This window comes from Manis javanica, chromosome 7 (genome assembly GCF_040802235.1).
Source record: "Manis javanica isolate MJ-LG chromosome 7, MJ_LKY, whole genome shotgun sequence".
NCBI classification, from domain to species: domain Eukaryota; kingdom Metazoa; phylum Chordata; class Mammalia; order Pholidota; family Manidae; genus Manis; species Manis javanica.
In genome coordinates, this window is record NC_133162.1 from 98,148,043 (window position 1) to 98,165,717 (window position 17,675).

General features: G+C 43.7%; 1 protein-coding gene across 1 annotated transcript in view; it reads left to right on the forward strand.

The window, feature by feature from the left end:
* Positions 1–17,675, forward strand: part of CCDC93 (CCC complex scaffolding subunit CCDC93) — a 117,951-nt gene that overhangs the window by 49,568 nt on the left and 50,708 nt on the right. Inside the window, exons 8-11 of the mRNA XM_037001067.2 lie at positions 8,683–8,719; positions 11,740–11,832; positions 12,105–12,152; positions 13,012–13,098. Coding sequence (XP_036856962.2) covers positions 8,683–8,719; positions 11,740–11,832; positions 12,105–12,152; positions 13,012–13,098 — 265 coding nt within the window. The remainder of the gene's footprint in view (positions 1–8,682; positions 8,720–11,739; positions 11,833–12,104; positions 12,153–13,011; positions 13,099–17,675) is intronic.

Sequence of the window (17,675 nt, forward strand, 5' to 3'; positions counted from 1 at the left end):
AGGCTTAATTTTGAATTGCCTTGAAGTCATTTTGTACTCAGTAAATGAAATATGACATGTATCTCAACCTGTTTGTGTCTGCTATGATGGAAGGGTCTAGGACATACTCATAAAAGGTTGTTGAGGGAAAAAACAAAGTTCACTGTCCTTGGTATTTAGGGCTTTGTTATGCCCCTATTTTGTTCCAGATTACGGATAGTTTGCTACCTGTCTTAATTTGTCCTAAGGCAGTTGTACTTAAAGGTTAGTTGTTTTCTAGAATCATAATGTCCAATATGGTAGCCATTAGCCACATGTGGCTACTGAGCACTTGGAGTGGCTCAGTAACAGAATCTTGATTTTAATTAACTTAAATTTAAATTTTAAAACTCATATTTGCCTTAGTTTTTAGAAAATGTTTAAGTATGTGCAGAATAACTTGAGTATGTGAATCTACTAGTTTGAAGTTACGTATGTGGCTTTCATTTTCATGTTTGTTGGACTATGCTGTTCTAGAAGATGTACATTCTTGATGTCAAAGACCAAGTACAAGGTCTGGGGTATGAGGAAGTAAACAAGGTGGTAAGAGGGTGGAAATTCTGTTGGTGCTGACAGTATAGGACATCTGCAGGGTTGGTGAGTCAGAGGTAATGAAGGAAAAGGTGGGAGTAGATCGAAGCATATAGCACTGCATTATCACCTGGGCACTTCTCAGGAAAGGGTAGGGCAGACAGAGCAAGAGGAAAGGGAGGTTGGAGCTGGCAGCAGGATGTTGCTCTGCTGGCCATATCCTGGCTTCAATAACTCCTCTTTGGTTTGCACATACAGTTATATAGGAGAGGCAGCAATGTGTGTCAGCGTGTCCACAGGGCTCAAGGCTCCTTCTCAGGGCTTCTCATTCAAATGCTGTAGCACTGTCCATAAACAAACTGACCATCTCTGTTGACTATTGGTGTCTGACTTCAGGCCAGATTTCAACAAACCGTTGTACCTCTCTAACATGCCTGTCCCAGTAGGGTTATATGGTGCACGATACTTCCACTTTATTCCTAACTGCTGCACCCTTTCTTGTAACACATGTCCAGTAAAGTGGGTTCCTTGATTGCTCTCAGTCACCTTTGGCCCGCCATAGGCTGCAAAGAGATGCTCTAGGCCCCTCTTGGTGATTTGCTGATCTGCATGACATGCAGGAAAGGCAACCAACAGGCTAATATAGCTATGTCCCCACAAGTTATGGTATCTATATCCTTCTGATATGGGCAAAGGTCCAATATAATCTATCTGCCACCCAATATAGTCTTTTGGCCCCTTTACTACTGTCCCATGTTGCTGTGGTATAAGTCCCTCTTAGAGCATACAAGGCACTCCTTCTAAGCTCCGCTGACTTCTTCAGAGGTCAATGGCAAGCCCCACTGATGGGCTACAGCCCACATTGTCTTTTGCACTGCATGCAACAAACGTTGTAACCATTGAACTACATGAGAGGCAGGCTTTCCTTCTAGCCAGTGCACCTGGGCAAGTGTGTCTGCTTCTTCATTTCCTGGGATGCCAAAGGCAAATGGCCAGTCATATGATATACAGTAACAGTCTTAGTCTCACACAAGGCCCATAGATCTTGCCAAAATTCTTGTCCCCAAAGGGGCCAGTGACCAACTATCCAGTTGGCATGGTACCATGTCAGTAGCCAAAGGGTCAGGCCCAGATAGACATCCCAGCTGTCAGTGCAGACAACTATAGGGAAGAGTTCCTGAGAGATCATGAGCCATACTGCCCACAACTCAGCCCATTGACTGCTCTTCCTCCCTCTATATTCTCCATCCTTATTGTCTCAGTCTTAGGATGGAAAGCCACAGCCCTCTACTTTGGGGTTTGCCCATGACTGGAGCCATCTGTATACCAAGCATCCTTAGGTATAGGGGCTTTTCCCTCCTGATAAGGACTCTCTGCTACCAATGGCACAAAAGCAAGGTCTTCCTGCTTTCCACTGGTATACATCACTGGCTCCAGTAAGCGTTGGAATTTTCCACTTAAGGGGCTAGTAGAGAGGGCACTACGCTGCTGTGAATATGCACCCCATTTGCCAGTGTCGGCATCTGTAGCATGCCACTGTGGCCTTTAGGTCCTGTCTCGCACCCACCCCACAATGGGATTGGTGGTTTTACCTTGGTTGTAGCTGTTCCAATGATGGGCTTTATAGCCAGCAAGGCGTGGTACACAGCAGCCAGTTGCTTTTCTATCAAGTTGTACCGGACCTCTGCTCTTTCCCATAGTTGTGACCAGAATCCAATAGGTTAGTATTTCTATTCAAGCCTCTGCCAAAGACCCCATCCATAACCATCTTCAGTTACATGAACATCTAGCTCACAGGGCCTTGATGAGCCTTTAATGCTCGCTTAGCAGCATTAAAGCAGCACATTTCATCCCAGTCCCACCTGATGTCCTTTCCTACCAACCAGTATAAGGACTTCAGAATTTGTGCCAAATGCTTGATAAACATTCATAGCCCAAAAGACCTAAAAACTCTTGTAATACTGCCACAGTGGCAGGGGTAGGGAAAGCCATGGATCTTGTCTGTGGCTGCTTCAGGAATAACTTTAGTTTTACCCAATGAGACAACCCCCAAGAACTTTACAGACAAACCAGTTCCTGAACCTTGTGCTGTTCACAGCCCATCCTTTCTCCTGTAGATGTGGCAACAGTCTAGGCACTGCCCTTTCTAAATCTGCAAGAGTATCAGACATGAATGTAATATCATCAATGTAGTGATAAAGCTGCACCATTTGCAGTTCCTTCCATGTGACCAACTCCTGGGCTACAAGTCCATGACAAATGGTGGGACTGTGGAGGGGTATCCCTGTGGAAGGAGAGTGAATGTCCACTGCTGGGTTTCCCATGTGAAGGCAAACTGTTCCTGACTTTCCTGTTGTATGTCAGTAGAGAAGAAAGCATTAGCAAGGTTCACAACATAATGATATGTCCCTAATTCATGACTGTCTCCGTAAGGGTTGCTATAGAGGGAACAGCAGCATGCAAAGGGGGTGTGACTTTATTCAGTTCCCTGTAGTCTATGGTCAAATGCCAGGAGCCATCTGGCTTTTTCACTAGCCATACTGGGGATTTAAAGGGACTATGAGTGGGCTTTATGATGCCCACCTTCTCCAACTCCTGTAGTTTCTCCAATTGCCTTGTGGCCCCCAGGCAGTTTATACTGCATATTGTTTGTCACCTGCCGACATACAGACAGCTACAGGTGGGTGCTTAGCATGTCCCCTCAGAACTACCTTTACCACACATACCCTCTGTCTGAACTTAGCTGCAGTGGTCTGTAGCCACAGGCCCTGCAGGATATCTACCCCAAAAATATATTCAGGGATGGGAGAAATGTACACAGTATGCTCCTTTGAGGGTAAACGCCCTATCCCCAATGGGATTTGGGCTTTCTTCACTCTAATTGCCTTATCCCATAGCCATCTATCACAGCAGGGGTCCTGGGAAAATGTTCAGGGTTGCCATAAACCAGAGAACACTCAACTCCTGTGTCCTTCAGTGCCAGGACACATTATACATTAACAGGGGACTAATGAATTGCTATTTGTACATGTGGCCTCTGGTCCCCACCACATCCCCCTTGGTGGGGGACTTGACCCTCCCCTCAGTTGAACCACAATCCCCAGTCATCATCCTGTGGGATTGAGGGCCCAGGCGGAGCCTGAGTACTGTCTCCAAGGAAGTCTTGTAGGCCAGATATAGGGCTATGCTTCCGGCTTCCATGTCCTGGACCTCAGCAGCTGGAACTGCTGCTCTGGCTTTAAGTGGTGCCACAGTTCTAACAAGATCATATTGAGCTGCCCATCAAGTTTTTCTTTCACTGACCCGATTTCACTGATTTATCAAATCAACACACATCTGGGTCCTTGAGACCTTCATAGGGCCCTTTGCACCTTTTCTTTCAGTCATAGCTCATACTTCCTTCTGGGCTCTTACTGTTTCAACCTCCCCCAGATCTGCCTCACTTGTGGGTTGCCTTATGTGGCGGGCAGGAATAGTCACTAGGGACCCAAAGAGAGATGGGGGAGCTGTATGCAGCACCAAATTTCTCATTCCTAAAGTGAACAACTCCTCATTGGGACCCTGGGGGTCCATATTGTAGATAATATTTTTCATGCCTAGCTCCCACAACACCTGCTGGAGCTCTGCATGTTTTCCAGCTAGTGGGTAAGAATGGTAAATCACCCTGATTAGGCCAAACCGCACTGATGGCTGTTGTCAGCCAATCCAGAAGCACCTAATTCCCTGAGGTGTGATGGGAACTTTGCAACTGCTGCCAGAGGGAAGGGTGAATCATCAGGGAAGCCAGTCTACTCATTTCAGAATCCAACATAACAATGTTTTCCACCCCCATATCCCAGAGATGCAGAAGCCGCATTGGCAGAGACACCAACAATTTTGCCGATACTGAACACTCATGTCCACCAGCTATCATTCTGGGTTTAGGGGTGGAGCATGGAGTGTTCCACAACCTGGAGAGGGGGCGGCTCCTCCCCCTGAGGAGTCCGCAGTTGTTGCATTTTTACTTTCTTAATTACAACTAGGTGGGCCTTTACTACAAGAGAGGCTGGTGCCTCCGGCAGTGGCCTCGGCAACAGATCAACCCTTGCCCACACACCTTCATCCCTTACCAGTATCTCCTCTACCATCTCCGGGGCTGAAGTCACTGCCTTTTCCTCCCCCTCCCCCACGGCCTCCTGCAATGCAGATTCTCTGGCTGCCTCCTCCCTTGCTGCTAACGTATTTCCAGGAGTGTGACCCGTCTTCTCAATAACTGTCTCTCTTCCTTAAGGGCATCCCGTAGGTCATTGCCCAGCTTCTCCAAGTGATGCTGATGTGTCTCTCCTGCCGAAGTCTCTCTCTCTCCTCAATAACCCCCTCTCTCTCTCCTCGATAACATTTTCCACTATCTTGAGGAAAAGAAATCCTATAATGCCAGTTGCTACTTGACCACTCAGGGCCTCTAAGCAGTCTTCTATCTCACAGAGGGCTAATTCTGCAGGTTCCAGCCTCTCCATCCTCCCCCAATTCTGGGGAAGGCCCCACCCCTCTAGGAGGTGCTTTACCCTAGACCAGTTCCCCAATAGAGGCTCCCCAATTGGAAGCCCCAAGCCCCACAGATAGGGGGCTCCCAGGTGAAACTGCACCCTCTACCGCTGCAGCCACTGGGGCCTCCCCACCATCCACAGGGGGGTTTCTGGGCATCTCTCTACCATCTCTAGAGGCAGCCTGCCCAATGGTTGCACCCATGTAGACAGATTTCGGATTCAGAGGCCCTACCAACTACCGCCAGATGTAAGTCTGAGGGGAAAATCCCAGGGCAAAATACCTTTGAAACCAAAATCAGTCAAAGGGAGAAATAAAGTGGGAGAAACCTGTTTATTTCTTACAAGTAGTTTTCCTATGCCTCTCTTGACCCAGCTGCAGAAGAAGAGACCGCACCCAACCTCTCTGGTCCAGATATGACCTCGCTGGCCCTTGTAATTACCTATTGATATGGAGATAGATTACTTCTCTCCACCCTTTGGAAACACCTATTGATATGGAGGTGCACTAAAGCCAGGCAAGAGATTCTGGAAATACTGCAATTTTACCCACATCTCCATAAAGCTCAAACAACATGGAAGAGTCCCTCAGAGATGCAGCGGCCAGTGAACACAATGAGGCAGGCATTAATAGGCAGCTGAGGACAGCTCTGCTTCACAATGGGAACATTGCTACCATGTCACATGGAGAAGGAGGCCTTTAGAAAAATCAGCTGGACTCTTTATTAATTCAGCAAACATTTTTTGAGTACTACTATGTGCCAGGCACTGTATTAGGTGCTACAGATACAAAAGTGAATGAAGTTGAACATGAATATTCATATCAGTACTATCCCCAATCACTAAAAAGTCGTGACAACACAAATGTCCATCTACTGAGGAATGGATAAATAATGTTTATTTTTTTCCATACAGTAGGGTATTATTTAGTTACAAAAAGAATTAAATGCTGATTTGTGCTACAATATGGATGAACCTCAAAAACATGCTAAGTGGAGAAGCCAGTCACAAAAGATCACATATGATCTATTTGTATGAAATATCCAGAATAGTCAAGTCTGTAGAGAGAGAAGGTAGATTATTACTAGCTGAGGGATGGAGATGGGAATTTGGGACTAGCTGCTAATAGGTATGGAGTTTATTTTGGGGGTGATGGAACTATTCTGGAATTAGATAGTGGTGATGAATAGAATAATGAATATATTAAAAACCTCTGAAGTATATACTTTAAAATGGTGAGCTTTGTTATATGAATCATATGTCAATTTTCAATACCTTAAAAAAAACGAATGATGCAAATTCCCTCCCCTCTAAGAGTTCAGCAGACAAAGGATAACATATAGCACATAATTGTACATTGTAGAATGAAGGCATGGGGGTATAAATACAGAAGCGCACAGTTGTGGGGGGCCTAACCTATTTTTTTTCTTAGGTGGTTAGAAAAGTCTTCCTAGAAGCCTGTCTTTAAGAAGGAGTAGATGAGACCCGGGAATTGAACACTCAGTTGTTTACTCCTTCATTTGGGAAATCTGTAAAGTTGCAGGGCCTTAGGTAAGGATTTTCTGCCTGAAGGTATGTCTTCTCCCCTAAGGGTTCCCATAGACTGAAGGCCTGGAAAACAAATGTGCAAAGACACTTCTAGATGTGGGAAACTTTGGTGAGACCTGCTATTGATCAAGGTCCCCTCACTGAGAATACAAAACCCTCTCACCAGTTTCAGCAGAAGAGACTGAGGACAGGGATCCACAGGAAGGCATAAGAGATGGAATCTAGGCTGAGCAGGGTCATTTTCCAAGCATCACTGTAGAACTGGGTCTCCAAGGATGTTGTTCTGCCTCCACCAACAGGAAGGTAGCTAGTGGCCAATGGGGGTGGGAAGCTGGTGCGACAACTACTCACGAAGAAACCACACCACATCAGAACAGATGAGGAAGTCATTGTGGCAGCTGCTGGCCCCAGAACCAGATTACTTCTCCTGTGATTCACACCAGCACTGTGAATCCTTTATGTCCTTTCTTCTCATCTAACTGGTGCACATTCAAAATCCAGTAGATGCATCTGATTGGTGGAATCTAAATAGCATTCAGAACCCTAGGTTCAGGGGAGGATAGAAAGGTTTTTTGTTTTTCAGCCTCTGCAGTATAGGGAAATGCATTGGTAGTGATTAAAATACTTTACAGAATTTGTTGTAAGTTACTTGACAGAACGTGTATGGATACTTAAAATTTGACTCCTGTTTTCCGCACTTTGGGCCTGTAGATTTATGCCTAATGCATGGGCACACTGTTCCCAGCACTGACTCTTTGGTTGCTGCAGTTATATGACAGCCTGTTGCAAGGTCAGGTGATACTTTGGCTTCTTAGTTCCTGGGTTGTCCTTCACTTATGTTTAGTTTATTAGTTCAATGTACATTGGAAATACAAAATGTAAATGTAGCATCAGTGCCCCCAAGAGAAGGATGCAGACATACAAACAGGCAATTGGCCATGACTGCCATCTGGGAGGGGGCAGGACTGTGTACAGCCCTGTGTGCCAGGGATGGACCAGCCAGGGCAGAGCTCTGGGCATGGGGGATGCTTCTGAGAGGAGATGGCTGTGGAGCTGAGGGGTGAGGAGGGATTGGGAAGGTAGGAGAGGAGACAACAGTACAGCGTGCACACAGCTTTCTGTCCAGGCAGCAGAAGTATGTAAGGTGAGCTGCTGGTGGTGAGGTTGACTGGGCCAGGCAGAGCCAGGGAAGAGTGGCCTTGGTGAGAGTGCTGAGAGTCCTATTGCTCCTGAGGAAAGAGACCTGACATTTAATGGGAAGTTGGACAAGGAATGGGGAGGCAGAGTGGGGACGGAGTGAGGCTGGAGGTCCAAGAGCAGGTAAGAAGCCAGTGCACCTGGCATGGCATGAGTGAAGGTAGAGCACAAGTTCTTCATGTGTTTTTCTTAAATGGTTGCCTGTAACTTTATTTCTTTATAAACTATATGAAGGTAAGTGGGTTTGGGTGTTTTGCATTAGCACTCTGTTTTAGTTTTGAATGGTTTTCTCATTGTTGTACTGGCTTTAAAAAAAAAAAGCACAGATATTAATTAGAACCTGAAAATAAACTAATTTAAACTAAAGTGCATTTGTGGGTTTCTTTGAATGTAAGCTTGTGTGAAGTGAACGTACATTATTGGCATCCTACCTGGGTCATGTTTGAGAAAGAAAAATGGGCTGGACTGGACTTGAGGTTATGAAAGGAGGCATTAAAATACATGTTTAGTCTGAGTAAAAACATTCATGATTGTTCATACAGATATTTTTTAAGGTTTTTAGCTTAACCTGTGGATCTGAAATGCAGTTCCTGATTCAAAGAGTAATGATGGCACTTGAGTGTTGCTCTCTGCACTCTCTGGGAGTTCCTGTTGATATATTCACATGTCACACAGAATGGCTGGCTCTTTATTCAAAAACAGTAGAGTATGTTTGTGGTTTAGGCACTTAAAACATTTTCTCCAGCTGCCAAATAGACTCAGTTCTTTTTGGTACTTTTCATGTAAAAATCCAACCAAACTGCATTTGACCAAATTTATGTGAATTTTGAATAGTAATTGAGCTCCCCTTTTTTGTGACCTGCAGGAGATACGGATTTAGCCGCCAGAGCAAAACAGAGAAGGTAAGAAAAGCATAGCAATGGGAGAGAGTATCGGGAAGATGGAGGTTCTCCTCCTCTTTGCCTCTGTCTGACTGACAGGCTGCCCAGCAGGGTGGGAGGCAGTGCTGCTGCCCTCCAGGCTCTCTGCTCCTTGGACAGCCCAGTAAGCAGGGGTGTGCCAGCTGCCTTGGCCACCACATCTCCTTCCTGGTATCTCCAGCCTGCTGCCTCTACAGGTGGGAAGCTGAAGCAGCATCCTCATCACAAGGCAGGAAAGGAAGGGTGCTTGAGGGTCATGGCCTCAGGGCCAACTGTATGGTCTGCTAGCACAGAGTGTGGAGATGAAGTCCAATCCCAGGGCCCTGAGCACTCCTCACTGATGAGAGAGACCCTAGACAGGAGTGAACCGGACGCTGGTAGTGAAATGGAGCACAGCTATAAATTATACAGGCCTGTCCTGTACTGAGACAGATCAATGTGGAAAAATAGGTAAGTCAAGATGGGGTTTTCTGACTTCACAAAGGAGTCTCAAAGATTTCTTTTAATATATGCATTTATTAGTGATCCTTAATTGTCAGTAGCAGGGAGGCATATAAATCTAAAAGGCCAAATTCCAGGCCCTTGTTCAGGGCTCTGCATGTTTTGTGTTTTGTTTTGTTTTGATTTTTTCCTACTCCTCTAAAAAACTCTATAAGGAAGATACTTATGACTGTTTTCCAGGTCACAAAGCTGAGGCTCAGAGAGGCTCAGTGATTTGTCCAAGACCACATAGCTCCTAAAGTGCCATATTAAGAATCTGAACCCAGGTCTGCGTGACATCAAAGTCTGTGCTCTTAACCTCTGCCTTTTAAATGGTAAAGTACTAACTAAAGTGGTCAGTGACCTCTTAAAAAGTAGAGTTCAGCAGCTTGAGATCTATTCGTAACCTTTCTCTCATTCCCCAATGACCCCCAGATTTTGTTGAGTGAGACACGGCTTCTCTTGCTTTTCTGCTGCCCTTCCCTCTGCCCAGATTCCCATCCTTGAGGCCGCCTTCCAGGAAGCCTTCCCCGACTCCCAGCCTCCCTCTGCTTCCTGTGGTAATTGTCTCAGTCATCAGAGACATCGACAGTGACTAGGAGCATATGTTCTAAAGCCAGACTGGCTGGCTTGAAATCCTAGCTCCTCTTCTTCACTGTGTGACTCTGGACAGTGTACTTTGTTCACAGCCTCTGTACATCAGGGGCAGTGATTTACTGCCTTCTAGCACTTTTGTGAAGATTAAAATGTCAAGGACATAGAATGATCCAGCACATAGGAAACATCTTATAAGTGTTAACTCTGATTATCATTAGTAGTAATAGTTCATTAACAGTCAGTCACACACACATATGGTATCTTCTTTTTTGGTCTTCTTGTTGTTTTTACTACATTTGGGTTTTCACTCAGCTAAATAGTCATTTCTCCAAAGCAAGGTGTTTTCTGGATTTGAATGTATCTGGTATATACATGTCATCTGGTATATAATAATAATTTGATGTGTACATTTTATTTAATATGTAGTGAAAAGAATCTCTATGTATATGACTGTTTTCTGAAGTAAGGCAGTTTGATTGTGATTGGAACACTCATGAGATGCATATAAAATACTCTTCACTTTGGGTTTTTGTCATGTTCCTTATAGATACAGGTTTCTCCTGCTACAGAAACTAGAGCATTCCTGTGTTTAAAACCTTTCATAAGCTGGAATGGCTTGAATGGAAGAAGCAATTACCATTAATTTATATGGAAAAAATTTTGAGCAATAATATCTTAACAGGGTTTTCTGATACCTTAGGACACATGTTGCTGACAAATGCACAAGATAAATCAAGATGAAGCACAGGTGCTCACAGACAATTGAAAGCTATGGCAGCTTGATGCTGAGAGGCTGAGTGTGGTCCCAGGGAAAGAGCCGGGTGGGCCACTGTCACTGCTCAGCGTGTGCCACCTCTGTATACTGCAGAACAAACACTGAATGCCATTTTTGTTTTCCACCTTTTCATAAAAACAAAATCCTCTTCAGATTTATTCTGGTTATCAAAAACAGGTACTAATGTAGGGCTTTTGTAAAAACAAAGTGGCATAGCACAAACTTCTGAAAAGCAGGGAATGGCAATATACCAGCAGTTAGGCGTTTCCCGTATTCCCTTGAGTCAGTTGTCAGCTTGTTATAGAAAAGCATCCTAGAATTGGGATGGTCTAAGAATGGTTTCTGAGACTGTTCCTCTTTTTCAACCCTGCAAGATCCCAAAGTCCAGAGAAGGTAAGCCTGAGTTCACCCAGTGGTGGATGACAGAGATGGAATTAAAACCAAGAACTCTAGACTTGCAGCTCATGTTTAAGGAACAGCAGTTAATCCAGGTGTCTTGAGCATGGTCTGATACTTTTAGAGCCCGAGGCTGGAACTTCATAACCAAGCAAAGCAGTTCAGATTTTATACTTCAGACCAGAGGTTTTCAAACTTTCTTGGCCACTCTTGTGAATAAGAATTCTGGTTTTCATCATGATTCAGTATGCACACTCAAAAGCAAAAGTTTCACAAAGCAGTACTTAACCCTTTACAACATGCAGAGCCCTCTAAAACACTCTGATATGTTCTGCTCTATTAATTTTTATTTATATGCTGGTCATACCTGCTAAACTACTTTCATGTCCCATCACTGGGTCTCAACTGGCAGCTGAAAAAACATTCCTTCAAGCAGTGATTTGTTCTTGGAGACATTAAAGTAGGAGAAATATCCCACCAAAGTGTAAGGATAAGGCTGGTAAATATGTATGACCTAATGACTTTAGCAAACAGTTCAGAAATGGAGACAGGCATTGACCATGGCCTGAAGCTCAGCCTGCTCAGTCTATAGTTGGAATGGAAGCTTAGGTCTCTGGATCTTCCATTCTTTCTCAGGGACTGGCTCAACTTTCCACATTTGTCTGTTTTCTTTCACAGACTCTTGCCTCTTTGCAATGTGGTCCTTTCTCTGCTGAGTCTCCAAGCTCAGCTATTTTTGCATCTTCCCTTCCAGACTGAGGACGAGACAACAGCACTTCTCACAGGGCTCTCAGCTGCAGAAAAAGCAGATACCCATGAGGAAGATGAGCTTCAGGCTGCTGAAGAGGTATGTGGCCCATCTGGCCCCTGGGGTTTCTGTTTGAATCGTTTGGTGAGAAATTTCAATTCCATCCCTAGCTTTCCACAATGGCCAGCTGCCCCCCACAGTCTGCTGGCCTATACCCTTTCTAGCTTCCATTTATCACTTCTCATGAAGCTCACCCTAAAATGAGATCAAGTAAATGACCTTTGGATTCCACCACAGAGATCTGGTTAAACATACTGTGGATGTCTCCTGTCATCAGCTCTGCTCATGGCCTTCTCCTGTTCCTCTTTTAGCAGCGTATTCAGTCCCTGATGACCAAGATGACAGCCATGGCAAATGAGGTGAGGTGGGGCTGGTCTCGGGAGAGGGTGTGTGTGGAATTCCCCTGCTCTGCTCTGCAGGGCCCCTCCCAGAAGGCCCACCTTTAGAGCTCTGGCTTTTCATCACTTGGTGTGTCCTGTTTCCTTGGAATCCTTCTTTTAGGAAGCTTTTTATAAATATAGTGTTGCTGTCTGTGGGAACCTCTCGAAGGTAGGACCCTGGTGAAAGCAGGATGTCCCTGCTGGGACAGCTTCATGCAGGCTTCTGCAGCAGAGCCATGATGCAGCCCTGCCTCTCGTAAACCTAAGTTATGCCCCATGCCAAAGGGGTCCTTGTGTTGCCCTCCTACGCCATCTACCTAGAAAATAGAATTCTGAATTTACAGTTGGTCTTCCCAGAGCTCAAGCCCTGTCCTGTTCAACCAAGGACTTGCAAGTATCACCCTTTTTAGGGCAGGAAAGGCCTGTGGCAGTAGAGAGATATGTTAGGAGTTCTGAGATTCTGTTTCCTCTGCCATTTGTACTATTTTTTTTCTCTCAGTCCTAAGCCCTCCAGGTTCCCTGCAGGCTCTATTTTGTGTCCCTCAGGAAGAGAATTGAGATGGGGAAAATGGGGTGAAAAACAATTTTCCAGAGGGGCCCAGGGTCCAAGGAGAATCTAGTGTGGACAGCTAAGTGACTCAGGAGGTAGAGAGGTGGCTTAACATTCTTCCTGAGGCTTGTTTACTCCTCTCCTTTTTGATGAATATATGAACAAAAGCCAAATTATTTTTCCTCTTGGGAATATTATCAGTTTTGCTGTAACACATAGAACATTCAGGTTTTCCAGTTCTGTGAAAGACAAGCCATGGCCTTAAAACACACCCTCCTGTGATTGCAGACCCGTCTCACCGCAAGCTCCGTGGGCCAGATTGTGGGACTCTGCTCAGCTGAGATCAAGCAGATTGTGTCTGAGTATGCGGAAAAGGTATATGGGGGCCTGGCTCAGTCTTTGCCTCAGATGATGTCCGAGGGTTTGTTCTGTTTCCCTACACCCTCCCCAGCAGCGATGGAGTCAGGTTGTAATACATCAGCCACGTTCGTCAAGAACACATACACCACACAAAGCCATCAGCATTTGCCCATTAGCTACATTAATTTTCTTCTGCAGTGCCTATTTTTCTACAAATATAAAGAGAAAACCTGTCTGTCACAGCAATTATCGCATCTGATAAATCTATGCCTGAGTTATAGCACAGGCATTTTTCCTTCTCTGCCAGGCTTCTTATAACTTGGCCTCAGTGTGGTGATTGGACTGAGGAATGAAGCTTTGCCACTTAGGAGATAAACCCCATAACTCAGCCAAGCCCAAGGCAAAATTTTTTGTTCCACTTTATTAAAAGGATATAGAATGAACAAATGTCTGAAAGTCATATTTCAGCATTAGATATTTTCCATCCTAAGAACAGTCAGCAGGACCTTGAATATTTCAGGGAGACAGTGATTAATCATTTTGCACATAACTGATTCTGGTCTGGCTGAGATGTAGTATCCGGAAAATCAGATTTACAGGGCATTGTTTCACATCCTTCCTTCCCCAGCCATACTTAGTCTGCCCCGCTAAAACACTGATGTCTCTTAAAGCATCCAGCTTTGCTTTATCTGTCTTAGAAGACTTGACAACAAATGAACTGTGCTCTGACCCTCTGTGCAATATTCTTCTGAAGTGATTGCACAGTTGATATAGTTGGGGAAGGGATGTCACCTGTAATCTGGGAGTTATAATCTGCTATACACACAGCAGGTGGCCATCTCCCACCCCATAAGAGCCTTCTAAGGGAGACAGTGAGTGAGTAAACGGCTTAGAATGTCTGCAGGTGGGGATCTCTTGTCACTCTCCTCCTCAAGTCAGTGTTCTTAACATGGATCTTCTAATCTGACTTTCATAGTATCCAGAGTACCCTCTGTTTCAACTTATTACCTAGGGAGGGAGATAGTGGTCAAAGTGTCATTGAGGTTTGACCAGAAAAGGATTAGGTTAACCTAAAAGTACAAATAAACTCAAAAGAAAATATAGTTGTGGAAAGAGTGGTTAATTCACTACAGTGAGAAGCAAGTATCTTGGTTTGCTGTCAGCACACACATGTGGGTGGCAAGAGTCTGAGTCTGTACCTGCCCTTATGTTGAAACATAGCATTGCTGAAAATTTTTTTAAAAAAGACAACTGGATGGGACACCCACTGGTCTTTCTACAGGTTCTCTGAATTTTATTTTCCTATTTGCCCACTGCAAGCAGATAGAAGCTCAAATTATTTTAAGAGGGCAAACAGGGAGGTAAGACCCTCCCTTGGTTGGTAGCACACCTCCTTTCTCCCCAGTCAACTCTGCATTTCCCTATTTCCTTTGGGTCTCTCACCTCCTCAGCTCTCTTCCATACCCTTGTACAGCAATCTGTACCCAACAACGATGGCTGCATTTCAGTATTTATCCTGGACTACACCTACAAGCCATTCTGCCAAAAAAGAGTGAAATTAGAAGTAGTTTTGGACATGTCTCTTTCCAAGGACATGTATAATTAAGCTTTTCATGGAGAATTGGAGGTCAGGAGTTCATTGCTTAATTGTCTGCATTGTTTGCATTGAGTAGATCATATAGCATTAAAGATGATTTTTAAAAATTAAGTTGTCTTTAATCCTATTCCCATATCACAGTTATTTCACATTTGCATCTTATCTTCCAGTGTTTGTCCTAGATATCCATGGTTGCACCTAGTTGTAATAATCATGTATGTCTAATGTAGAACATGATAATTAAAACCATAGCATTTAGAGTCATTGTGGTTCACATCTGTCTCCTCTACTTTCCATTTGTGTGGTCTTGGCCAATTTAGGTCTTTGCCCTAGTATCTCCATCTATAAAAATGGAAATAATACTACTTTACTGGCAGGATGTCATGAAGATTAAATGAAGTGTGACCAAAATGCCTAAAACAGCACCTGGCACATTCTTGTTATTCATCTAAAGGTTAATTTGCATTTTTATAGTCTGTATTTTTTGTTTCCACTTTAAATCCTAAACATTTTTTGTGTTTCTAGCCTTCACAATTACTTAAATACTAGATAAATCTATGTGTTAATACAGCAAATTCATTAAACATTTCCCTACTAGTAGACTTTCAGGTTGTTTCTGTTTGCCATTGTAGGTAACACTATTATAAAATCTGAACAGATATTTTCTTCTGAAAGGTTTCCCAGGAGTTGGTGATTGAGTCATGACTCCTCTGTGTTGCTTTTCAAAAAAGTTGTAATAATAGAAAATTCTATCCGTGATGAGGGGGCTTCCTAGCATGGCTCAACACTTCCAGCTTTGATTATTCATTGTCTAATTACTACTTCCTTGCTATAAAATGGCACCTCTTTGGAGCACTGAGAGTGTTGGAGGTTGCTCTTCCTATTTTCTGCTTGTGAATTATCTGTAATAGCCTTTACTTATTATCTTTCAGATATGTGACGCTTTTCTTAGAAATGTAAATGAAGTTTCTTTTGTAGATTTAAATATTTTGTCACTGTGATGCAGGTATTTCCCAGGCTGTTCTTTTATTTTTGTATTGCTTTTTATTATACACAAGGAATTTCTACCTGAATTGGGCAGTCTTTTTCTTTGTCATTCTTTCCGAATGACAGAGTCATTGTTTTCCCATGGATCTCTTTATTAATTATGTTTAATTCTTTCATTTATGTAGAGTTCATTTTTATTTGTCTAAAATGTGGGTGTATCCTCGTTTTCCTACTCTTGGCTACTTATCCTAATACCATTTATGAAATAATTCCTTTATACTCATTTGGAGATAGTTTATTGTATTTGTGTTTTAAATCTAAACTGTGTATGGACTATTCTACTTTTATGCAAGTTCCATAAAGTCGTGTTTGATTTTTTTTTGTTTATTTGATTTGCTTACTGTTACTCAGTGCCCTTGAGCCAGACACCACTAGGAACACTATTGTTCCTAGTGTATGGACTATTCTACTTTTATGCAAGTTCCATAAAGTCATGTTTGATTTTTTTTTTGTTTATTTGATTTGCTTACTGTTACTCAATGCCCTTGAGCCAGACACCACTAGGAACACACCTGTAGCTGAGCAACTTGGGTTTATTGCTGGCTGTACTGGGGAGACCACACCCTGAAGGGGAACCATCCAACATCTCAGTAAGGGGGCACTAGAGAAGATTTATTATGGGATTCAGGCTTGTTTTATATGATTTGGGGGAAGGTTCAAGAAAGCAGGGCTTTGCTCTGTTTGTCAGATGCTCTAAGGAGGGGCAATCCAGTGCATGGGTATCTAAATAAATCTTATCTGTGAGACGGGGAATGAATCAAGGTCAAAGTTGTATACTCGTATTAGCCAGTATAGGGGGTGTTTGATCATTTTTGTGGTTTGATCAGTGTTCAGGATTGGTCATATTTTTGCCTCAGTCTGTATGAGCTAGTCTTATTTTGGTGTTCTTTGGAATTGTTTTACATTTAACACCAAAGCTGAGTATGAGTGCAGACCAGCACCCAGCAATTTCAAGGCTTTGCTGAGAGTACCAGCTTAGCTCTCAGAATTAAGGGGCTACTTTTCTCTCTGTTTGTGTACTTCGTTATCTATTGCTGTATAGCAGCACCACAAATGTAGTGATATAAAACAACATACATTTATTATCTCACAGTGTCTTCAGGTCTGCAGCTTAGCAGCATTCTTTGTTTCAGATTCTCACAAGACTACAGTGGAGATGCTGCCCAGAGTTGCTGTTTCATCTGAAGCTCAACTGGGAAAGGTTTCCAAGTTCATGATTGTTGGCAGCAGCTTGGAAGTCAGTTGCCTGGGGTCAACAGTCCTTGCTAGGCCATCACCTGAAAGCTCCTCTTGGGTCCTTGCCTTGTGGGCCTCCCCAGCATTGCCACTTATTTCATTAAAGCGACCTCATCAAAGGGGAAGTGCCTCCTCACAAGATAGACATTACAGTTTTATGTAACATAATGATGTATGTCACGTACATCTCATCACCTTTACTGTATTCTTTTGGTTAGAAGCAGGTCACAGTCCCCCCCACCCCCATTCCTTTCATGCAGAGGAGATTACACAAAGGCCTGTCTCCCAGAGGCTGAGGTCTTGAGACTCTCTTAGGATAGTCCACACATGTGTTTGTTTTTCTCTTTAATCCTACTGCCATAAATTGGGCTGAAATCAGTCACTGGCAATTTATCTAAAATCCATGCCCCTACCTTCAGGGTCTCAGTAATGAAACCCTTAGAAGTAGAGATGGAATTAGAGAATGCCCAGGAGAGAGAGTACTTGAAAGAAATCCAAGTTCGGCTGAGATCAGGATGGATTTCTGCTTAATGAAGAAAAGGGACAGCAGTTTTAGGAGGATGGAAGTGTGAAAATGATTTTATGACCAAGGAGTGAATCAAACAGCCTGCCTGGTGCAAGTGTTTGGAAAGTTGACAGGCAATGGGTTATAAAAATGAGGTAAAAAACATGTGCAGACTTCTCTCTTCATTTGTAAAGTTCACAGGTTCTT